At 32.5% G+C, this 25,659-nt stretch overlaps 1 protein-coding gene across 3 annotated transcripts; it reads left to right on the forward strand.

The window, feature by feature from the left end:
* The first annotated feature begins 11,843 nt into the window (after positions 1-11,843).
* LOC133318632 (glycosylinositol phosphorylceramide mannosyl transferase 1-like) lies at positions 11,844-15,765 on the forward strand. 3 transcript variants are annotated; one of them, XM_061520655.1, is made up of 6 exons: positions 11,844-12,385; positions 13,694-13,796; positions 13,884-14,090; positions 14,220-14,383; positions 14,503-14,573; positions 15,334-15,765. In XM_061520655.1, exons 1-6 carry the CDS (start codon positions 12,183-12,185, stop codon positions 15,492-15,494), a joined length of 909 nt encoding a protein of 302 aa, XP_061376639.1. In that variant the 5' UTR covers positions 11,844-12,182; the 3' UTR covers positions 15,495-15,765. The 3 variants fall into 3 exon arrangements, with proteins under 3 accessions (XP_061376639.1, XP_061376638.1, XP_061376640.1); XM_061520654.1 differs by having other exon boundaries at positions 13,694-14,090; XM_061520656.1 differs by lacking the exon at positions 11,844-12,385 and adding an exon at positions 12,724-12,843 and having other exon boundaries at positions 13,694-14,090.
* Positions 15,766-25,659: the final 9,894 nt, after the last annotated feature.

The raw sequence follows: 25,659 nt of genomic DNA on the forward strand, positions 1-25,659 counted from the left end.
ACACTCATTTTTCATACAAAATGCCGTGTCCGTGCTTTAGAGCTCTCCTCATTATTGGAGAATATTCCCCACCTACATATATCCTTCCTTTACCATTGAAGAAACACCTTGTGCATATTTATTTCCATATTGTTATTGTGCTAAAATACTATAAAGCCAACATCCCAACATTGAAGATTCACCCATGACGAGTCTCCCATTGAGAGCCCGTTTGTTTTCACTTTTTAAAAAAATAACTTTTATCTCTTCCTTATTTTAAAAGTGATTTTTATAAAAGTTAAAATTATTTATATTTTGATAAAAATATTTAGTTTTTAAAAAAAATATTTAGCTTTTGACTTCTGCTTTTTTTAGAAGTTGAAATTTTTAGCTTATGAAAAAAGTAGATTTTTGACTTTTTTTGTGACTTCTGTTATTTTTAAAAGCAGACATCCAAATGAACTAAAAATAAAAAGTGTTTTTTTTCAAGAAAAAACAGCTTTTGGAGAAAAAAAGCCATCCAAAGAGGCCCTGAGTTTAAATTCATAGTTCAACTTTATAAGATCACTGTGATGTCCACATATTTTACCCCTTTGAGGGAAACAAATCAATTCTCACGCTATAATAGTTCAGCTTTAATTTGTTTGGTGAGAACCACATTAAATTAATGGTAAGGATGCTCCACTCATTTTAAATTAATTACAAATCTATAACTTCGGGGACAAGTTATGTTGAAATATATAATAGATCTATTTACGCGATTCCTAAATTAAAAACTAAATCACCTATTTTTTATGAGCGAATTGTCGAACAATTAAATCAACTTTTGTTGGCATTTTTTTTAATACTGGTAGAAGTGTTAATTCATAGTTAAGACTTAATATTTTAATTCTTGTATTTAATCCAAGTATTTTATGTTTATAAACTATTACTATAATATTAATATCCTGTTTATTGTTACAACTAGAAACCCTCCATTAATTACTTTTTTCTAAAGTTTGATGTTTATCTTGTATTTAAGAAAGCCTCGTCTCGTATTCATTAGTAAGGAAAATGGCATAAAACAATATAAAATTATTTCCTATAATTATAACACTCATCATATTTATAAACAAACGGAAACGTAACCCAATAATTTATTTAGCTATTAAAGAAGTACGCTCTCTATTTTAATTATTTTGATTTGAAATTCGGGTTAGCAAATCCAAAAATAAAAAATAAAATTTCGGGTCAGCGCATAATTCAAAAATAAAAGAGATCATCAGATGGATTTATTTTTTTAAATGCGCCAAATTCATATAAGATGTCCATCTAAGATGTTTTTAATTAAGATCATTCAGAGATTTAGTCTCAATTTATATAAAAAATAAACTTAAAGTCGTATTAAGAAAACGAAACAATTTTCTCCGTTCTCATCATACGATAAAATAAGGGCTTAATTCACCAAAAATAAAATAAAATAAGGGCTTAGTATCTGTCATTTTAAAGGATATAAACTTATGTCATTTCACTCCTTGTAACTATATATTCCAAGAAGTACATAATTATAATATGAAAGTTGATTTCTCTCTCTCTCTATGTTAGCAGATAAGCTTCTGAAGAGAGAAATTTTTTTTAATATTATAACTATGAGAAAAGTAATATAAACAAACTTTTTGTTTACAAACTACACTAAGTATAACCGGTCATACTTGATGTAATTTGTAAAAAAAAAATTGTAAACGGATACTTCTCCTATAATTATATATTTTTTGGAGTACATAATTATAAGGGGATAAAAGTACATAAACTTATATGCTTTAAAACGACAAATAATTATCCCATAAAATAATGCAACAAGGATTGACATCCAATAAGAATTCCAAGAGACCAGGAACCATGAGATTTATCATGCTATGTATTAAGGGTTTAGTACGTGTCCTTATAAAGAATGTAAGTTGTATCCTTTTAATTTTCTACTCTATGTATTTCAGGTAGTATACAGTTATAATAGGAAAAGTTTTTTTTTTCAATTTCAACGTCAGCTGATGTGACTGAGAAGAAAGAAAGAAAAAGTAACTTTTCATGTTATAATTATGTACTACTACGAATACAAAAAGTAAAAAAACTAAAAGAATATAATTTATATCCTTTTAAAGCACAAATAATTTTTCCACATATTAAACTTGACACATTAGAAATTTATCTTATTTGACGGCTAGCTCTTGTAAACTTATATTTCTCAGTGAAACATATTAAAAAAAAATGGTGCAGTCATAGAGCTATATTCTGGGTGAACATATTTTAAGATTCCAAATCCTTTCTAATTGAAAGTAAAATGGTTGTTATCAAAAAAAAAAAAAAAAAAGTAAAATGGTTTAACTTTTACGGTTTCACCTACATTTTTTTTTTTTTTTAGATACATCTTATTTTATTTTTAATATTTACTCATCAATTAATTAATTAATCCGATTGAATTGAGTATGTTCACAAAAACTGAAAAACTTTTTCTAGTAAGTTTTTAATATAGCTGATGCTTATTCAGAATTTGAACTCGAAAATATTAAGTGGTAACAAATATATCTTAATCGTGAGAGACAAAATTCATTTTCGTTACGTTATCCCCGGAAACCCAACTCTTTTATTTTGTCACTAAAATAATATGTAGTTTTAAAAATAATAATGATAGACTGATAGCCATCTCTTTCACTTTGGAATAGCATATACCTTAATATTTGAATAAAGGAATAATTAAATAAAACTTTAGGAGGGTGATCATTTCTCTCCTCTTATATATTTTATTAATATTGTTTTCACTGTCACAAACTAGCTAGCGACATAAAACTTTTAAATTATGTGATAATTATTCAATAGATTCCGTCTAGTAAATTAGGGCCACAAGTTTTTGTTGATGAAGATATTGCATTTCACTTTTCCAAAAACCCTCGACCCTAGCTTTGCGACGAAATTAAGCAACATCTGCTTTCCATGCGCAAGTGATAAGATAGATTATTTTTCAAATCCAATAAAATAATTAATTTTTAGGCGAAAGTCACTTTCATGTATATTGTAACGGAAGACCATTAACTTCAAGGAAGCTTTACAATAAAATTATGGGTTTAATATTTTTAATGGAGATAAAATTATGTCATTTTAATTAAAAGAAAGATATAAGTAATAAAAATTATGAGAGAGAAAGTAGGTTATTTTTTTAAAATTTAAATAAAAAAACTAAATTATGTCTTTTTCTCTCTTAAAATAATATATATATGGTTGATTAATTAATTAATAATTCATAATAAATGACAACTGTTGATTGGCGGAAATCAACGGTTATGATATATGGTTGTAAGAGGTTGTAACTATAACCTCTTCCATATATATAGGAAAAAATGTTTGTCATTTTAAATGACATAAAGTTATGTCATTTTAAGAGGCACAGACATATAATAATATTTTTTTATTTAAAATTTAAATTAAAAAAAATCACTCACTTTCTCTTCATGATTTTCATTTCTTGTGTCTATCTCTCTTTTAAAATGACATAACTTATGTAATTTAAAATGACAAACATCAAACTCATATATATATATATATATATATGGCTTAAATGTTTCTACTAGGGGTGTTTGCAGTCTGGATTGGATCGGTTTTGGAAGCAAAAATTATTCGATCCAATCCTTTCGGTTTGATCATATAATCATTCATTAGGTTTGGATTTTTTTTCAAATCCGATCCGATCTAATTCAATTTTTTTCAGTTTAGATTGGATCGGTTTTCGATTTTTGAAAATTCTAAAATTTATTTCATGATTATTGTGCAAATAACATCTTTTGTATATATTAACTTTGTAAATTTATTTTTTTGAAATATAAAAGCATTAGTAAACTATAATATAATATTTTTTTTGGCAATGAGATATAAAGTTCTATAAAGATAAAATTTTGTTAATGAGATGTGACTAAATTTTTTCTTGGGTTTAGTTGATGGGTTAATGTGTCTTGGGTTTAGAAATTTCTAAGCTATGATTAGGGAAAGACCCAAGTAGCTAGAGGAGAATTAATATATTGGATCAGTTTTCATCAACTCATCCAAAAACCGATCCAATTCAATTAGAATTTGCGATTTTTTTCGGTTTTTGGTTTTTCAGTTTTCGATTTTTTGATTTTTCGATTTTTCGGTTTATTCGGTTATCGGTTTTTCGGTTCGGTCACCACGGTTTGAATCGGTTTGGATCAGTTGATGAACACCCCTAGTTTCTACAGTGAATGCAAATAAGTTATCTACATTCGCTATGTCGTTTTGGTTGAAAAATTTAAAAATTATAATGAAAAATAGTATTATAACCGTGAACTAAATTATAATTACTAAAATACATTAATTTTCGTCCTAAAACAACGTCGTTTTAGGCTCAATGTAAATAAGTTATTTACAAGTGAACCTCATATATATATATATACTTTAAAATGATAAATATTGAAATAAACATATTTCTTGATTTTGTAAGAGCAAAAGATTAATTAGGTGAGTCAAGCTCTCACTAATTAATCATAATACAATTAGTATATCAGTATTAATTATATAATAACTTTTTTCTAAATTATTAGTAAGATTTTGAAATAAGAAAGACAAAATAAAAGTCATTCAATTTTTTCATCTCATGAAAAAAAAAAAAACTATTTTAGCATGTGATCGAAATAAGCTTTTTTTTAAACTTTATATACGCGACTTGTAAGTAAGTATTAAATTATGTACATAATTTTTTTTTCATAAAATAAACAATTAAAAAAAATAAGATTACACTATTATTAAATTTTGAATATTAATCTATTATTATTTTTTATAAATTATAAGTATATATGGATTATTTATTTTACATAAATTATAAGTATATATGGATTATTTATTTTACATTTAAAATTTTCAATTAAATAATCTTTTTAATATATTTTATTTTTTAAAATCAATGCAAGCTAAAGTAAGATATTTCAAATATTTGACTATGAGAAAATTGTTTCTGCAGTTACTGTAGTTAAGTTATATGCATTTATTCCCAAAACGACGTCATTTTGGTATTGAAATCTTAAAAAATTATAAATATAAAGACTATTATAACCCTGAAATAAATTAAAATTATAAAAATATCATGATTTTCGCTCAAAATGACGTCGTATATATTGGGCTTACTGCAGAAAAAGCAAACCCTTTGACTATTTAATAAAAACTTAATATTTATAGATAGATATTAAAGGTGAGATCATGTGTACATATCTGCAGTTAACGAATTCTCTTGAAAAGGTATTAATTAGGATTAGGTGATGGCTTTTAAAATGACTATACTATATCTAATCGACATGCTTACTTTTTAAAATTATATGCTAACAATTATATTTTTTTTGGAAGATTAAAAAGGTAAGGATTAAATTTTTAATTATTTATTCATAAAAACTTTTTTTTTTTTTGCAAATTCATAAAAACTTTAATATCATATGAAAGATCAACAATCGTCAAATTTAAATTATTAAGTAAAATTAATTTATAATTTATTTTATTATATATCTTATAAACAAATACATAACAAAGATAGAATATAAATTGTCTCCTTGCATGTTGCTGGGAATATATGATTAGATGAAATTACTGAAATAAGTAAATAACCGCTAAGACTTATTTGTACGAGTAGATAAAAGTCATAAAACAGTGTTTTTAAAAAGATAAAATAAAAATAAAAGAGCGTTGGTTCAAAAGCATCAACAAAAGTTCAATTAGATGATTAGTATAGTAGCCTTTAGGTTAGTTCCCTACAGAAGTACTTGGCCTTGAACGGGCCTGTAGATAGAAAGATTTACAATATTAATGCGAACAACTAATTCAAAGATATCTTTCTTTTACATTAAAAAATAAACAGACAAATATTTCTGCAGTTAATACAGATAAATTATCTATATTTACTTTTAAAACGATATCATTTTGAAATTGAAAGATTGAAAAATTATAATTATAAAGACTATAATAACCCTGAAATAAATTAAAATTATAAAAATACCATGATTTCTACCTCAAAACGACGTCGTATTGAGCTTAATGCAGATAACTTATCTGCAGTAACTGCAAAAAAAATGAACCCAAAAATAAAAAACCCGATCCACATCCGATCTATTATATATAGAATTTTAATGAAAAAAATAGTCTCACACACATTTACATACAAATAAATATATAAATTTTTTTACATCAAATCTTGATTATTATTTTATTTGCTTCTGACGATTTACATATCTAACAAATTAGAGCCGTTAGATATAAATATTATCAACGGCCAAGATTGTAAAGGTAACTTATACCAGTATAAAATAATCCTATATATATATATATATATATATATATATATATATGAGATAGGATCATTTGACACCAGTATAAAATTTAAAATTTGACACCTCATATAAGAGCTATTAGATCAAAAAAGATCAATGACTCTGATTTATAAGCATGTGACACCGTTGATTTTGCTTGATCTAATAGCTCTTAGATGAGGTGTCAAATTTCAAATTTAACACCGGTGTCAAAGGATCCTACCTCTCTCTCTCTCTCTCTCTATATATATATATATATATATATATATATATATATATATATATATATATATATATATATATATATACACTCACTAGTAATGTTATTTAATATGAATTTTTTTTTATAAAATTGTCATAAATACCTAACATTCTATATGATTGAAAAGAAAAAAAGTACTGTTAAAAAATAAAAAAACTCATAAAATACAGTGAAATTCTTTTACTATTTTTTTTGTAAGTATATCTTGCCCCCAAATAAATATATAAAAAGTTTTACATCAAATTCCTATTATTATTTTACTTGCATCTAACAATTTACATATCTAATAAATCAGAGCCGTTAGATATAAATATTATCAACGGTCAAGATTGTAAAGGTAACTTACACCAGTATAAAATAATCTTATCTCTCTCTCTCTCTCTCTATATATATATATATATATATATATATATATATATATATATATATATATATATGAGGTAGGATCCTTTGACACCGGTGTCAAATTTGAAGTTTGACACCTTATCTGAGAGCCGTTAGATCAAAAAAGATCAATGGTGTCACATGCTTACAAATCAGAGTCGTTGATCTTTTTTGATCTAACGGCTCTCAGATGAGGTGTCAAACTTCAAATTTGACACCGGTGTCAAAGGATCCTGCCCCTCTCTCTCTCTATATATATATATATACTCACTAGTAATGTTATTTAATATGATTTTTTTTTATAAAATTGTCATAAATACCTAACATTCTATATGATTGAAAAGAAAAAAGTATTGTTAAAAAATAAAAAATTCATAAAATACAGTGAAATTTTTTTACTAATTTTTTTTTTTTTTTTTTACTTTCACCAATCACTTTACAAAATACATTTATGTCATTTTTCTTATTGAGTTTTGAATTTAGTTATACGACATTTACAAAGCCTTAACACCGATCTTAATGTATGTAAGTTTTATAAACAGGATTCAGATATTTTATTGTGCCTTCAAATTTGAGACCCATTCACTTCGTATACGTACTTTTTTAACCCCTTTTCAGAGCCGGATTTGCAGCCAGTAGCCAACTAGCCATTTAAGATGAAAGTAGTTCGTCATATTTTTGGCCGTCCTATAAAAAGATTAATGAAAGTGTAGTTGAAAGATATATTTTTGGCCATCCTATAAAAAGATTACATGAAACTGAAAGTGTGTACTCCTGCATATTTCCTCTAACTCTAACTTTTTCTCAGTAAAATTTATTTCATTTTGTTTGATTTAAGTTGTTGAAGCCTTGTAACTTCTCTATCTACAAGGAGAAAAATCTATTCGGTTAATTTATTCATCTATCAAAACTCACAGATGACCGAAGTTTAGAATGGTTAAAGAATATTCTTAATGGAAATTTTAGGCTAACTTTTTGGATGGGTTAGTTACATTTAATTACAGCATGCACAAGTTCTTCAACAAGTAATAATATATCTAGGTATTGGGAAACCTTAAATAAAATGATCTATCGAATATTCGACTTGCATTCCCTATGAAGCACAAGGGGGAAAAAGCAAAAAAACAATAGTAAGACACCCACTAAAAATTGCAAATCTTATTTTACAGGAGAATATAACAAAGAATTCGATGGATGTTTTCAAAATCTTTCCTGATAGCAAAAGCCTAACACGAGCAAATTCGAAGTATGTACACACAACACTTCAGCAAAATACCTAACAAAGTTGCCGCAATTTAAAATAGATCACTACCATCCAATAAGAAGTGTCACATTCAGCATAGAATTGTAAAAGGCCTCTCGAAGTCATTGTAAAACTCGACAGACTGGCAATGGAGTGGGACACAATAAATGTAAGAAATTCCCCATATATATTAAAAGTAAGAACGGAATCGCCAAACCTATATCTCAAGTATTTTTTGGGACAAAATCATGTAAATGTTTCCCCCCATAGTTCTACCCTCTTGCATTATTTATTCAAACAAAAGGATGGGTGAAAGAGGTAATAATGTCCCTGAAGCTAGGCTTGGATAGCTATTCTGAAAGAATGAGACCACTTTCTTGTTGGGTTCTAAGCTAAGGATTGTTGAGATATTCAAGTGTGATGAGTTCAGGTTGATTGGTAATAGGTTAAGTGAAAAATATATAAGAAAACTCAATGCCTTAAGGTTTTGGATTGAGACGTGGTGTTGAATCCACTTGATATAGCTGGTTTAGCTTAACCCATTAGTGGTGGTCTCCAAGTGGTATCAGAGCCGGGTGGGGCTCGAGCTAGCCTAAATATTGGTTAGGAGGCGGGTTAAGTACTTGGGCCCTGGGGTACTCGGTTAAGGGAGAACATATCAATGTTGGATTTCACACTTAAAGGGGAGATTGTTGAAATATTCAAGTGTGATAAGCCCCACATTAGTTGGTAATGGACTAAATGAAGAGTATATAAGTGGAAGAACCCATGAATGGTGAACCCGATGCCTTAAAATTTTGGGTTGAGATGTGGTGTCAGACTCACTTGATGTATTTGATCCACTTAGCCCATTGGTGGAACTTCCTTTGCCACGAGCTTTCTCCTGGACCCTCCTGACAGTGGTATCAGAGCCGAGTTGACTAGAAAGCGGGTTGAGTACTTGGGCCCTGGATACTCGGTTGAAGGGGAGCATATCAATGTTGGGTTTCACACTTGAGTGGAAAATTGTTGAGATATTCAAGTGTGATGAGTCTCACATTGGTTGGTAATGAGTTAAGTGAAAAGTATATAAGCAGAGACCTTTGAATAAGGGCTCAAACTCCTTACCATATGTGACAAAGGTGTTTGGTAGCGATAGGTATTTATGTATTAGTCCCACGATTGATGATTTAAAAGTGAGAATTGTTATTTTATCATAATGACTTCTGATAAGAATTTATAAAAAATAATCATAGTCAATAGAATGCTTTTATGTTACATTTTTCTTTTAGGTTAGGTGGTCAACTAATTTGAACTTGTAACTTCTAAATTGACCCACCATTAAAATTAATGGCAAAACGATCGTAGTAGCAAATCTTGAAAAGAGTTGCCCATTTAATATGCATCGGAAAACTTATTCCAATATAATGCAGTCAAACGCACAATCAAAGCATACGTCACCAGTCCCATATATGACTAATATGGTATTTACTGCCACGTCATCGATCCTGCATCTAACCAATAGAATACTGTGCTGCACCTAGAACACTATATATGCTAGCTATTTCATTTTTTCATTCAGAAAACAAGTCTAGCACGGTTTTGATGCGAGACTTTCCTAACGTGGTAGAAAGTGACACACAGCTCAGATGTGGGACTAATGATGTGCCAATGTATACCATATTAGTTAAATGCGGGATTGGTGACGCATGTTTTGACTGCATATTTGACTACATTAGATTGAAAAATCTTTTTCAAAACACATTAACTGAACAATTCTTTCCAAGATTTGCTCTAGTAGGGATGTTTTGCCTTAAATTAATTTGTTATGATCGTTTATGTTCTATTTTGCTTTGTCCTTGTAATTGTCCATAGTTATGAGAATATCCAATTTTTTATCAACATTGTTTACCAAAATATATATTTAAAAGATAGGATATACTTACAACTTAAAATTTTTACAAACTTTTATTATTAAATCTTAATCGTTGATTTTCGCCAATCTAACGATTATAATTTATTGAATAATATTCATTAATTAATTATTAATTTTTAATAAATTATAACGGTTAGATTGACAAAAATTAACTATTAAATTTAATGATAAAAAATTATAAAATTTATAAGTTGTAAGTATATTCCCTTTTCAATCTTAAAAAGAAAAGGATATTCCTTCTTTATGTTTAAATAAATAAATTGTTTTCTTACAGTCGTATCTCACATAACATAAAAAGACAACTAACCGTTACATCTTTGTACTCTTTGCCTATTTCCACATCTTCACATTCTTGATGAGTGTCGCTATCGGCAGAACAATCAAATATTCAGTAAATTATGCCACTATTATCAATTAAATGCAGCAGTTGCCCACTTTCCTTCCGTATAAAACGTCGTTAACTATTACTCCCACAGTACTTCTCTTAAAGTAATTTTTAATTTCATCTACAATTACATGTTTTAATTAAATACTGCAATACATTAAAAAAGCTATTATTTAATTTTAATGCGTTATTATATTTTAGAAATAAGTAAATCTTAAACAAACTATGTTAAAAGTAAATTTTTTGATGTTTAGTGTTTGTTCTTTTAAATGATATAGAGTTATGTCATTTTAAGTGAGAAAAAAACACAAACAATAAAAATCCGGGGTGAAAAAGTGGGTGATTTTTTTTAAATTTAAAATTTAATAAAAAATATTAAGTTTAAAATGATACAATTCTATATCTTTTGGAAAGACAAATATTTTTTTTCATTTTTTTAATAATGTAATAATATATAATTAAATTACTATGTACAAAAAATTATACTAAATTAAAATTAAACTTTGACTAATTCCATTTTATACGGAAGGAAAGTGGGCAACTTTTGTTGTCTGATGTAACTTTGGCTAGTTCCGTTTTGAACTTGATCTTGTCCTAATTTAGTTTTCTTGTCATGCATGGTCCCCTCATCAATAAAAAAAAAGAGAAAAGTTAACCCACGTCCCCCTAGTTCAGAATCATTTAGGTTCTTGTGATTTCTTTTATCATATATGCTCTTGTGCTTTGTAAAAAAAAATAAAAAATCATAGGGACATATGTGATAAAAATATATCCTTTTGCAAACCACATGGATATATGTGATAGAAAAAAACTACAAGAGCATAAGTGATTCTGAAGCAAAACACATGGACATTGATGAACTTTTCCCTAAAAAAAAAAATATGGAAAAAATATTTATGTTTTTGAATGTAGTTATTTTAATTAAACTTGTTATTGTTTATTTAATATTTAAATTAAAAGAAAATTTTCATTTTTTTAATCATAAATTTCTATTTCTCTTATTATAAAATTATCTTTTTATTAAAATGACATAATTTTATATCTTCTAAAAAAATATTAATTTCAAAAAATAAATATAAAAATCAACCTTTTTTTCAAAGAAGACTGCACTTTATTGAATTGTTAAATAGAACGCTCATATTAAATTGTTAAAAGTATCTTACTCTCAATTTAAACTACACTTAAAGTAGAAGAAATCAATCATTGACAGAAACTTGAAAACGCTCATATGAAGTGTTGGTGAATGAATATTTACCGTGTGATATTTTCAGACACGCGTTAGGGGGCGATATTTTCAAACTTGGAATCCCTTCTCCGTTGGGGGCGATTCAGATCCTACAGTTGCTAATTTTGAACGGTTGACGAAGAGAACACGTAGCCCAGCAGCATCTGAATTACCCCAAGCAACGGAACCGAACTCTTGTCGACAACATGTGAAGAACGACGCTTCAACAGAACGTTGCTTTCAGTTCAGACCTCAACGAAACGCAAAAATCACCGCCAAAAAAAAAAAAAACAAAGGCTCATTCAAAACTTGATTTGATATTTCCTCCATTCCCCCTACACCTCCGCCGCACTGTAGCATTACCCCTCGCACGATGGATTGCGCGTCGACTCGCTGCTGAAACGGACGGGTCTGACTCGGAGGGATCGCCGAGTCCCTTTCGAGTTTCTCGGTGATGAGAGGGAGCTGCTGCTTGAAACGTCGCGTAGAGCAGAGGTTCCGGTTACTCGCGATCTCCACCGTTAAATCAGCGAGGATCAATCATCTTCTGCTCTTCTGCTGCATTGCCTTGACGCTCATCGTCCTCGCCACTACTGCTTCCACCGTCATCGTATCCACCAACCACGCTCCTCCTCCGCGTCACTTTCCTCTTTCGAGGTATTTTCGTTTTAATCCGTGGATTCATTGCTTAATATATGTTCCACGAACTTAATCGAAAATATATATGTATAGCTTGCTCTGCGTTATTAAGATTAGTTCAGTTTTGGTAAGAGATTTTATTTTTGGTTAGATTTACCAATGAGAAATATAGAAACTTTCCATTCTGTTGATTTTTCCCCCTCTTTTCATCTTGTTTCTTTCCTTTTTTTGTTTTTAATAATTCTTTAGGGAGGGGGATGAATAAGTTGGAGGCGAGATTTTTATTTTATTTTATTTTATTTTATTTTTTTGAAAATAATGCAATAATTGATAGCCAGAAGTTGATATTTGGATGAGTTTCTAATATGTTTTTGCTGTTCGTGCGTCTAATTTTGGAATTATGGGACGGAATTACCGGTTTTAGAGACAGGGAGATATTGTGTGGAATAGAAGTAGATGATTACCTGGCTTTAAAGGTTAGTAAAGTTATAATTGCTAACAAAATGAAGTTATTTCTTCTATGTATCATTTACTACTTATGTGTTATGAGTTCATTGTAGAGAGAAAAAGATTCTGCTAGTGTGGGGTAAGTAAGGAGTGTTTCGAGTTAGACAGCTTGTTTCAGAACCATTCCATGGGCTTAGATACCTGAACAAGTTTTTGGTGCTTGGAAATTGATATTTGGGAATTTAAGTTTCTGATCTCACTATTATTGCGTTTGTTCATTACTCATCTACTAGAATTGGGATTCATATTCTACCAAAAATTAAAAAAAAGAAAAGAATTCAGATTCATAAATAGGTAGATGACATTTTAATTTTATGGCTGATGGGATTCATCAATCATTGATGGGCTTTCTAAGTAATCTTACCTTCCACATTAAAAGCATATAAATAAAAATGCATATATTGGGGTTTGGATGGTTTATATTATTAACCTAGTTCATGCCTTTGAGTGTAGTGTAGTAGGACTGAACATTGGACTCTGAATTAAGGATGATGACGGTACCTTCCAACTGTTAGGAATTTTTTTGGTGTCCAATGTTTATATTAAATCCTTCAGTGATAGCATTTGTAGGTTTTCAAAAACTGACTCTGCACTGTGCTTGCTTCCTGGCATAATTGCCTCAGAAATCACTCTAGGTAGAGATTATATATTCTACCATTTAGCAGGCCTTCCCCCTCCCCTTTTCATATTGGAAAAAAACAAAAAGAGTGGGATAAAGGTAAGTTTTTTCATACTAAATTTAATTTTCTTTAGGGACCATTTGAGTATATTTTGCTTCTAAAATCAAAGGATTCATTTCATTTTATATTTTGTTCACAGGAAAGGATATTCTATCGTAATGAACACATGGAAGAGATATGATCTCCTAAAGCAGTCCCTAATGCATTATTCATCATGTCCTCGACTTGAATCAGTACACATTGTGTGGAGTGAACCCAATCCTCCCTCAGATTTTCTTTCTAAATTTCTACACCACGTAATAGAGTCTAAGTCTACAGATGGTCGACAGGTCAAATTGAAGTTTGATATCAACAAGGAAGACAGTTTGAATAATAGATTTAAAGAAATTAAGGATTTGGACACAGATGCAGTCTTTTCCATTGATGATGATGTCATATTTCCTTGCTCTTCAGTGGAATTTGCATTTGATGTTTGGCAAAGTGCACCAGATACAATGGTGGGATTTGTACCTCGTGGCCATTGGGTGGATTCATCGGTATGTTTTTATCTAGTTTGTTTGTTCTCCTATACATCTGGACGTGAACTTTCTGAGCTTAATCCTTGGCATGAAGAATATCCCAAACTTCTTAATGCTAATATTTCAAATTATTCAATGTTCTTGCAGGAAGGTAATGGTGACAAATTTAGATATGGGGGATGGTGGTCCGTGTGGTGGACAGGTACATATAGCATGGTGCTTTCCAAGGCAGCATTCTTCCACAAAAAGTATTTCAGTCTCTACACAAAGCAGATGCCAGCATCAATAAGAGAATATGTAACCAAGAATAGGTTATTCTCTTGACTAACTAATCACTCACTGCCTTCCTGTTTATCAGATTTCAACATTCTAAACTATGTGATTCCAACTTATTTTTGTTATCTGCTTAATAATTCAATTGATTTACCAGGAACTGTGAAGATATTGCAATGTCTTTCCTTGTTGCAAATGCTACTGATGCACCCCCAATATGGGTTAAAGGTAATTAACATCAGAAACAGAGAGCATATAATTTTCGTTGAGGTCCCCCCCCTCCCCCCCTTTCCCCTTCTATGTGACATTTGTAACATTGATATTGTTGTTGGGGAGCCAATAGATGATATACGACGTTATAATATCTATAAATGTCTCGTAATATATCAATTGTATCTTAGTGTAATTTAAAGTATCTTAGGTTATCTCTTAAGAGTGATTTTTGTATTTTATTCTATTTTATAATTTATTTCCTTTCTTAATTAGGATCAAATGGAGAGTCTAGACTCTAGATATTGTACACTGGGGTCGGTGCTTTATATTTTGTATCACATCCTTTCCACTAATATTAATATAATTTTAGTATTACGAATATCGCTTTTCTATGTGTTCCTCCTTCCCAACCTAAAACCTGATAATATGGGAATGTTCTGTATTTCAAAATAAACTGACAAAAATGCAGATATTTTATTTCTACTGATTATAATCCCAGGAGCAGTGCTGTTAATTTTTGAAATTGTTCTATAATTATCAAGCCAGTCCGAATGCTCAAGTAATCAATACAATGATAAATCGCTGTTTATGGGGTTAACTTAACTGATAGTGAAGTTCTATTTGCTTGTTTTATACTTCCAATTTATAGTAATACATATTGTACATTAACAATTTTGATTCTCGTTTCTAGAGACTTAAACCACCATGTTGATATATGCCACTCCTACATAGACACATGCATGTGTCAACTTCATTGATTCTTTCGTGGTTACAGGTAAAATATTTGAGATTGGATCCACTGGAATCAGCAGCTTGGGAGGTCACAGTGAAAGAAGAACAGAGTGTGTCAACAGATTTACTGCTGTATATGGACGGATGCCCTTGGTATCTACTTCAGTGAAGGCTGTTGATAGTCGCAACATCTGGTTTTGGTGACTGCTGGATTTTTATTTTATTTGCAGTTTTAGAAATTCCACTATCGGCTCCAAAAAGGGAAGAAAAAAAAAAGTAAAGAAATTCCACTATCTTCAATTAGCTAGTGTAGTTACCCAATTCTTGTTAGGTACAGAGCTGTATAATATTGAATCGCATGCAAAATTCATGCATTTTGGTGGGGAAGAGTTAACTAGCCACATCTCCTACATTATATATTGTATTCTTTCACATGTAATATGTTAGATATGATTAAATATGATTAGATATGATTAGTCTGTAATTATTCTGATTATATTCTGATTGTATTAGGTCTGGGCCTTTCCTATAAGCCCATTAGAGTCTTTATATATTGTAACTCTCTGAATTAGATCAATACACAACATATTATTTTATATTCAAGTTGGTATCAGAGCTCTTTCGTTCTGGGGACCCTCGCTTCCGCTTAGAAACCTTGTTTTCGCCTTAAAACCTAAGCCCACTGCTTAGGAGTCATCCTTTCTTTGCCGTGCATCCTTCCGGCAAGACAACAAGGACAGTAAGTCCCTTTCGAGCAATTTCCGAACGCGTCAGCACCTCCGACGGTCACCGGAACCACCATCCGCCACGTCAGCCACTGTTCAGGCCGCCAGAGCACTTTTCCGGCGAGTTTTCAGCTCGATCAGCACGCGATCAGAACCCCCTTCCTCCGGCGACCTACTCTGCAGAAGGCCCATCACCGGCGGCCAAGTCACGCGCCCTCACGCGCGGCTGAGCTTCTCTGCGCGTGGTCCTCACGTGCCGCCTCTCACCGGCGCGTGAGCACTGTTCCAGTGGCTTTTTCCGGCCACTCCAAGACAGAACAACTCGCCTTCCTCCCCTCTTCTTCGATCTGGTCTTCATTCGTTGTGTGTCTCATCCGTTCAGAAGATATCAGTGATTCTTTGCTTTCCGGTCATTGTTTCAAGTGCTGTGCATTCTTAATTTTTGATATCAGTGATAACCCACGGTTCATCGTCATTGTTCATAGTGCTGGAATTTCCTATTTGAGTCTGTTTTATTTTTATTTGGTAATCTGTGTTTATTTGGTCCTTTTATTTGTTTCTGGTCATCTTTATTTAAGTTTTTTTATGGAGGGCACATCCAAAAATAGTACTAGAGTCATCTCAAGTACTACCCCATCCATTACAACAATGAAACTGACCGGATCTGCTACTTACAAGACCTGGTCTACCTCAGTTAAGATCTGGTTTACTGGTCAGGGGCACGGTCCACATCTCACAACTAAGTCTGTCGATATTTCAAAAGACCAGACATCTGAATGGGACAAGATTGATGTTCAACTGCTAAGTATCCTTTGGCAGTCCATTGATCGGACGATTATAGACATTTTCATCTCCTTTGAGACCTACTATGACGTATGGGAGGAAGCTAAAAACCTCTACACCAATGACATTCAGCAGCTTTATTCAATTGTGTCTCAGATAATGGAATTGCGCAAATCTCCAGAGTCTCGAATGGAAACTTATATTGGTAAGATACGTTCTTTGATGCAAGAATTCTTGGCTATGTTAGCTCATGCTGCATATGCCTCTGCGTACAAGAAGCAGGTGGAGCGCTTCTTTATGGTCATAACTCTCTCCGGTCTTTCAGAGGAGTTAGAAAGTGTTCGTGAGAATATTCTAACCAGTGCTGAGACTCCTAGCGTGTCACACACTTTCCAACGCCTTCTGAATCTTAAGGACAAACCAACAGCTCCCACACATGTGCCAGCTACCGATTCAACTGCATTCTTTTCTCGCTCCAATGATTCTTGGAACAGTGGACGCGGTCGCGGACGTGGCCGTGGACAGGGTGGCCGCGGACAGAGGCCTCGTTGCAATTATTGTCAGAATCTTGGACATTTTGAAGAACGCTGCTACAGGAAGTACCCTCACTTGAAACCACCGACTGCCAACTTTGCTCAGACTGATGTTACACCACCTCCTACTGGATCAGTAACTCTTTCCAGTGCCGAATATGAGGCACTTCTCAAGAAGGTTTCCTCTCAGCATCCTACTCAAGACACTAGTAATCATGTTGCTTGCCTTTCTCAATCATCTCTTGGACCCTGGATAATAGACTCAGGTGCTACTCATCACCTTTGTGGTAATAAGAATCTTTTCACTTCCCTTTCATATTCTAATAATTTACCCTCTGTTACTCTTGCTGATGGTACTAAGGCTCCTGCTCATGGAATTGGGGAAGCCAACCCAACTCCCTTTTTAGCTTTGACCTCTGTTTATTATATACCCGGCATTCCTTTTAATTTAATCTCTGTTAGCCAGTTGATTCAGTCTCTTTCATGTATTGTTACCTTCTCTAGACAATCCTTCTCTATGAAGGATCCGGGTAAGGGGAAGACGATTGGAGCGGGCATTCAGTCACAAGGTCTTTATTATCTGATTGCACCACCTTCTCCAGTAGCATGTTCTCTCACAGAGTCTCCTGAGCTAATTCACAGTCGTCTGGGTCATCCAAGCCTCTCCAAGCTTCAGCATATGGTTCCGTTTTTGTCTAGTCTCAAGTCTTTAAATTGTCAGTCTTGTCAGCAAGGAAATCACACTCGCTCCTCCTTTGCTAATAGATTCAATAAACGAGCTGATGCTCCTTTTTTTATTGTTCATTCTGACATTTGGGGTCCGAGTCGAACAATGTCTGTTTTGGATTTTCAGTATTTTGTCACCTTTATTGATGATTTCTCTCGTTGTACTTGGGTTTATTTAATGAAAAATCGTTATGAATTATTTTCAATTTATCAAAAAATTTGTGCTGAAATAACTACTCAATTTGGTGCTTCTATTCAAATCTTGCGCAGTGATAATGCAAGAGAATATGTGTCTTTTGAATTTTCTAATTTTTTGGAGAAACGTGGAACGATACACCAGACCACTTGCCCACACACTCCACAACAAAATGGAGTGGCCGAACGTAAAAATAGACATCTGGTTGAAACTGCACGTACCCTACTAATTCACATGAATGTTCCACTCCGTTTTTGGGCAGATGCTATAATCACCTCTTGCTTTCTCATCAATCGCATGCCTTCTTCCGTACTTAATAATGAAGTTCCACATAGTGTTTTATTTCCAGGAGCATCTTCTTATCCTCTACCTCCACATGTATTTGGATGTACATGCTTTGTTCATGATCTTACTCCAGGTAAAGATAACTTAACATCCAAAGCTTTCAAGTGTGTTTTCGTTGGATACACTCGTTTTCAAAAGGGGTATCGTTGCTACTCTCCTGATCTCAAGCGTTATATTGTTTCAGCTGATATCACTTTCCTTGATCAACAACTTTTTCATTCTATCTCGTCTCAGATAACACAGGTTGATCATGTTCTTCCTGTTCCTTGTCTTGATTTGTCTTTACCAGTTGCAGGTGACTCTATCCCGGAGGAGCTACCCCTTGGCTCCATCCCTGAGGACCGTCCTTTTCTCACCTATCAGCGTCGTCAGCCTGCGCCTCCAGCAGATTTGACTCTTACTGAATCACCGCCTGCTCTAGTCGACTCTTCCCCTCCGGATCCTCCATCAGAGATTACTCCCATTGCCCTTCGCAAAGGTATTCGATCCACTCGCAACCCTCATCCACTTTATAGTTTCTTGAGTTATGATAGACTTTCTTCACCACATTTTACTTTTGTTTCTAGTATTTCGTCTGTTTCTATTCCTAAAATCACAGGTGAAGCACTATCTCATCCGGGTTGGCGTCAGGCGATGATTGATGAAATGCAAGCACTTCACTCCAATGGCACCTGGGATCTTGTTCCTACTCCTCCCGGAAAGTCAGTAGTCGGCCGTCAATGGGTATTCACTGTCAAAGTTGGTCCTGATGGCACTGTTGATCGCCTCAAAGCTCGTTTGGTGGCCAAACGATACACTCAGATATTTGGTCTTGACTATGGGGATACTTTTTCTCCTGCTGCCAAGATGGCATCCGTCCGCCTATTTCTTGCCCTTGCTGTTGTTCGTCACTGGCCACTCCTTCAACTTGACATCAAAAATGCCTTTCTTCATGGTGATTTGCAAGAAGAAGTTTACATGGAGCAACCACCTGGTTTTGTTGCTCAGGGGGAGTCTGGACAAGTGTTCCGTCTTCAAAAATTCTTATATGGTCTCAAGCAGTCTCCTCGAGCATGGTTCAGTCGCTTCAGTTCTGCCGTTCAGGCGTTCGGCTTAATCCGCAGTAAAGTTGATCATTCTGTATTTTATAGGATTACATCTCCTGATAAGTGCATCTATTTGTTAGTCTATGTTGATGACATCATTCTCTCCGGAAGTGATCAAGACGGAATTCGTCAGATAAAACAACATTTATTCAGTGCATTTCAAACAAAGGACCTTGGGAAGCTGCGTTACTTCTTGGGAATTGAGGTGGCGCAATCTAGACAGGGCATTTCTATTTGTCAAAGGAAGTATGCCTTGGATATCCTCGAAGAAACTGGTATGTTGGGGAGTAAACCAGTTGATACACCCATGGATCCTAATGTCAAGTTATTGCCCGGACAGGGGGAGCCGTTATCTGATCCTGGACGTTATCGGAGGTTAATTGGGAAGCTCAATTATCTTACTGTGACTAGGCCAGATATTTCTTTCGCTGTTAGTACGGCTAGTCAGTTCCTTGATTCCCCTTGTGATTCACATTGGGATGCTGCTGTGAGGATCCTCCGATACATCAAAGGAGCACCAGGAAAAGGTTTGTTATATTCAGATCAGGAAAATACAGAAATTTGTGGTTATTCAGATGCTGATTGGGCAGGATCACCCTCGGACAGGCGCTCTACTTCCGGCTATTGTGTCTTCTTTGGAGAAAACTTAATTTCGTGGAAGAGCAAGAAACAACTTGTAGTTGCTCGGTCTAGTGCAGAAGCTGAGTATCGTGCAATGGAAAATACTACCTGTGAGTTAATCTGGTTAAAACAGTTGATTCAGGAACTTAATCTTTGTGAACAGAAACAACCCATGACACTCATCTGTGATAATCAAGCTGCGCTACATATATCCTCTAATCCTGTCTTTCATGAGAGGACCAAACATATAGAGATTGATTGTCACTTCATTCGAGAAAAGATTCAATCAGGAGAAATCAAGACTGCTTTCGTCAACTCCTCTGATCAACTCGTGGATGTCTTCACTAAAGCTCTTAGAGGTCCTCGGGTTCAATCCATTTGTAACAAGCTTGGTGCTCACAATATATACGCACCAGCTTGAGGGGAAGTGTTAGATATGATTAGTCTGATTAGATATGATTAGTCTGTAATTATTTTTATTATATTCTGATTGTATTAGGTCTGGGCCTTTCCTATAAGCCCATTAAAGTCTCTATATATTGTAACTCTCTGAATTAGATCAATACACAACATATTATATTATATTCAAGTTAATACAAGGTTGCATCCTATTTTTTTTGCCTCGTCATATATAGTTTTATTGTAGAATTAGGGAATGTTACATCCTAAGTTAAGAAACTCTTCATCTATGATACTTAATATTCAGTTGATGTGCTGCCTTTGTTCATGTATCTCCTTTTTTTGTGGGGTGGGGGGCAGTCCAGAACAATATGCCAGCAACAACTATTTTTAAAACAAAAAATATTAATTGTTAAAATTCATGCATTGATTTTTTTAAAAATTTGAGTTGACAATTAATAATAATAAGAAAAACTGGGTTTGTTTTGGTGAGATTGTGCACGGTCAATAATCTATTAAGATTCGGTCTAGCAGTCCCATCTGCAGCGGGAGCAATATTATTTCTCTGCTAACATGTTGGAGGAATCGAGTAGAGCTGGCAAATCATGATTCCTTAGACATATAAACATAAATCATTGTTCCAAGAATTACTATGGGGTAATAACTACCCAAGAAAAACCCAAAAAGATCGAGCAATACAACTTAAAAAGGCAAGTGGAATGTAAAAGTTGGTCATGTTGTAAAGAATCAGTTTAACTTAAAATCTTAAAGTATTGAGTGAAGGCTTTTTTAATGGTTTATATTATTCTCTAACACATCTCCTTACGCATGAGCCATTTGGGTTTGAAGCGTGGATATTGCACAGGCTCAATTTTTAATTTATCTATTCCACTAGAAAGTGGGGGGTGATGAGGATCGACGTGACCTTATATGGTCACTTAAACTCTGATACCATATAAAGAACCACTTCAACCCAAAATTTTAAGGTGTTAGGTGAAAGCTTTTTTAATGGTTTATATTATTCTTTAACCAAAACAGAGTATTCATAAGTGCCATCTCTGATGGATCATAAGTGTTAAGGACAATGTTAGTGTTAAGTTATCAGATTATTCAAGAGGGACTCAATTGAGCTTGGAAATACAAATAAAATTCTAAAGCTGATACCTTTCTAGTATTCTTTTTCTCTTTTTAGCCTAATCAAGCAAGATAAAACTAAATGGAATAACATCTAAAGCTAAGCAGATTTGATCAGAAAATTGATTTTTGACAACTCACCCATCATGGTCATGAAAGTAAAGCAATTGTGCCTAGTTAGACTTAGACAGCAGAAGGGAATTGTAAGGTGGCTGACGTAAATGCATTCTGTAATAAAGTCTTGTTTTGACATATCCTCGTATTGGATCCCCTTCAAGCTGAATAGACACTGGGGGCCACAAAGCGTAGCGTTGTCTCATGGTCCAGAGCCTCATTTCCTAATTCCTTTAGCCATCTTGAAGCTTCCTCCAACATCTAATTCCACAACATTTCCACCTCTTCTGTCAACTCCTCCTTTCTACACTCATCTTGTGAATATTGTTTATTCCTATTATCTGTCAAGGATAGAACCTCCATAACAATTGACCATGTCACTTTGGGTGTTCCCAAAAAGCCTGCTGAAAGAGCCACACAAATGAAACATCCAACTCTCTTTGCAAATCTTCACAGTATAGGCTCTCCCTTGTTTGCAAGACATAATTTGAAGCTCATGGATGAGAAGATCTGCTGCACATAACTGTTAAGTCATTCACATGACTCTTTGAAGACCCTTCTGCCATTGTAGCTTCATCTTGATCATCCGAAAGGATAAAGGAATTTCCACACTGCTCAGTCTCAAAAATTTCATCACTGTATAAAGGATAAACCAAACAACATGGCATGTCACTGTTACTGTCAGTGCCAACGCTTTAGGTTTGGAGAGATTCTTGAGTCCATATCTGATCACCAAGTTCTTCCAGGAATCACAGAAATCATGTATTACATTCACTAACAATAACTCATAGCTAAACCCCAAATGGAAATGAGTCAAAAAATTTGGGAAACCCGTGCAAGAAAATGGTGTAAACAAAAGTCTCCTTTGTCAGATATCATTACGGAATATAAATTGAAATGGGAAAGGAAAAGGAATCTTTTTGTGTAAAAAAAAAAAGGTATAAAAATAACAAATTTAAAAGTGATGTGTTTGGACTTTGGAAGGAGCTAGAAGATGGCCTACAGTTCAAGGAATATAAAGGGAAAATGAGCATCAACAGAAGGTACTATAAGCACAAGTTTTAGGGTTTGATATATATTCCATGTACTGAAGGTTAGTTAGTAGCAGAGTCAAGAAGCTGCTTCTGGTCAGGTTAATAAAACGAAACGATAAGCCATAAGTCTTTGGATTTAGTTAATCAGAATTCAATAGATTTGTATTATAGAGATTGTATAATTTTCTGGTTACCAACAAAAAAAGTTTACAACTTTTATCATCAATCTAATCAACATTGATTTTTGTCAATTTAATAAATTATAATCGTTAAATTGACGAAAATCAACGATGATTAGATTGATGGTAAAGATTGTAAACTTTTTTTATGTAAGTATATCTTTTCCGTAATTTTATTTTGATTTTAACATGACATTGTTAAAGAAATAGGTAATTCGGAAGATGAAGGATGTTGGAGGTTGTTTAGCAGACTGGATAACACGTGGGGGTCTGATTAATCTTTAGTTTTTTAATTTTGTTTAGATATTATTATAAAATAAATTTAATGTTTCAAAAAATTTATTTGCCACGCTCATATAAGAGTGAGTGGGTTTCACTAATTTTTTCTTTCTATTTTCCTTACAATAAAATTCACTCATTTTTATATGAATGTAACAGAAGAATTTTTTCCCAGCAAAAAGTAAAAATATTTTTTCCTTATAAAATAGTTATTTTGAAGTGTAATTGCAACCTTTAAATTTTATTAAATTACACTTTTTTAAATTATATTAATATCACATGAAAATAATTTTGTATCTGAAAAATTTTAGGGTGTAAATGGGTCAATCGACCTAACAGGGGTCTACGATTCAATTTACATCAGATCAGACTCAGTCTATTATATAAAATCAAATAGAACAGACTCAAGCATTAAAAAACCTTATTTAGAAGGCAATTCATCTACTTTCTTTTATATGTCGGGTCTATAAGATTACAGATCGACTTATATTATATTATTTATTTTAAATAAAATAAATAAATAATTATTTTAATAATTTTGAAAAATAAAATAATATCTTTTAATTGTTTTTTTAATTATTGAATGTCATATATATAGGCTTAAATAGGTTAACAGGTCTAGGCCAATGTTATTTTTTAAATATAGGTCAGACCAAACTTATAATTTAAGCCTATACAAGTCTAACAGGATAGGCAGTGATGCGCATGGAGCGGTTCATAATGAGTTTTGATAAAAACTGAACCAAACCAGTTTTAAACGGTTTGGTTTTCAAATCGAACTGATTTTTTTTTAAACTGGTTTTTAATTTTTCAAACTAGTTTGAAACAGTTCCAAAATCGATTTATGGTTCGTAATCGGTTTTGATTTAAAATCAATTTTAAACTGGTTTTAATTCAAAATCATTTTTAAATCAAAATTGGTTATGAACTATACACCAATTATCAATTGTAAGTGTGAATATACTGCTCATTAATTACTGATTCTTATTGAATAGGAATATTCTTATATTTAGATAAAAGAATAAATATCATTTTCGGTTCTCAGCAAATTTCACGATGCCCACTTTAGTCTCTAGCAAATAAAAAGGTTAGCTGTGGTCCCTAAAAAATTCAAAATGGACCCATTTAATTGAAATCGTACGTGGTCCTCACAAATTCAAAAAAGACCCACATGAGTCCCTCAAAAGGACTAAAATAGGTCTATTTTAAATTTTTTAGGAATCATGAATAGTCTTTTTATTTGTTAGGAACTAAAACGCTCAAGCAAATAGACAATTGCCAATTGGCAACAGATTTTGCTGCAGCTTTTTTCGCTGTTCCTTTCCTCTCTTTTTTTACCTCTCAGTCATCACAACATTCTGGTTTTTCAATTCAAGCAACAAATTGCAATTCTTCATTTTTTTTTTTTTTAATTTTTCTTTTCCTCTTTAATTAAGTTACCTCTGCCATGACAATTATGTATTTATCCTTATCTTTTCGTTAATTTCTTCATTCTTTTTATTTTGAAAATAATATAAAACTATAAATTTGACAAAAGACTTTGTAGTATAATCCCGTGTCTCTTCCTGCACGTTACCAAGTCTTGCATTTTTTCGGAAAAGATGCCAGGTAAAAAGTAGAGTAATTTGTTTATGAATAATTATGGATAATTAATTATTTATACAATTTATAAAATAAAATATAATTTTGTATGAAATCAGTATTTTAAAAAAACCAATTTTTTAAATGTGGAGCAGTTTGGTTATAGACATGATTTGATTCTTTTGAATATTTGAAACATCCTTAAAACTAGGTCAAACTTAAAATATTTTACACACAAATATAATCTCTTTAAAACAAAGTCAAACCTAATCCAGCCTATTTACATTCTACTGAAAATGCACCCTCTAAATTGCTATCATAAAATTCAGTTCCAAAAATATCAAGCAAAGAAGAATAGTTTTTTCAAAAAAATAAAAATGATAAAGATGCCTGCTTTATTATTTCACAATTTACGATGGTTGAAATCATATTCATTTTTTAATATTGATCTGGAATGTGCTGAAGATCAACTCGAAAGATTTTTGTTGTCCCGTTCGAGTCGGTGTCTTTCATGCAAGATTTTTTGTGTTGGATTTGCTTGAATGTCAGATAATATATTTTGAGGAAAGGGGAGCGACCAATAATATTGTAGAGAGAGAATTATAATTATGCACAGTAGCAAAAGTAACATTCTT

The sequence above is a fragment of the Gastrolobium bilobum genome, unplaced genomic scaffold, assembly GCF_033153095.1.
Source record: "Gastrolobium bilobum isolate Gb01-03AN ecotype WA unplaced genomic scaffold, APGP_CSIRO_Gbil_v1 utg4519, whole genome shotgun sequence".
Lineage (NCBI taxonomy): Eukaryota > Viridiplantae > Streptophyta > Magnoliopsida > Fabales > Fabaceae > Gastrolobium > Gastrolobium bilobum.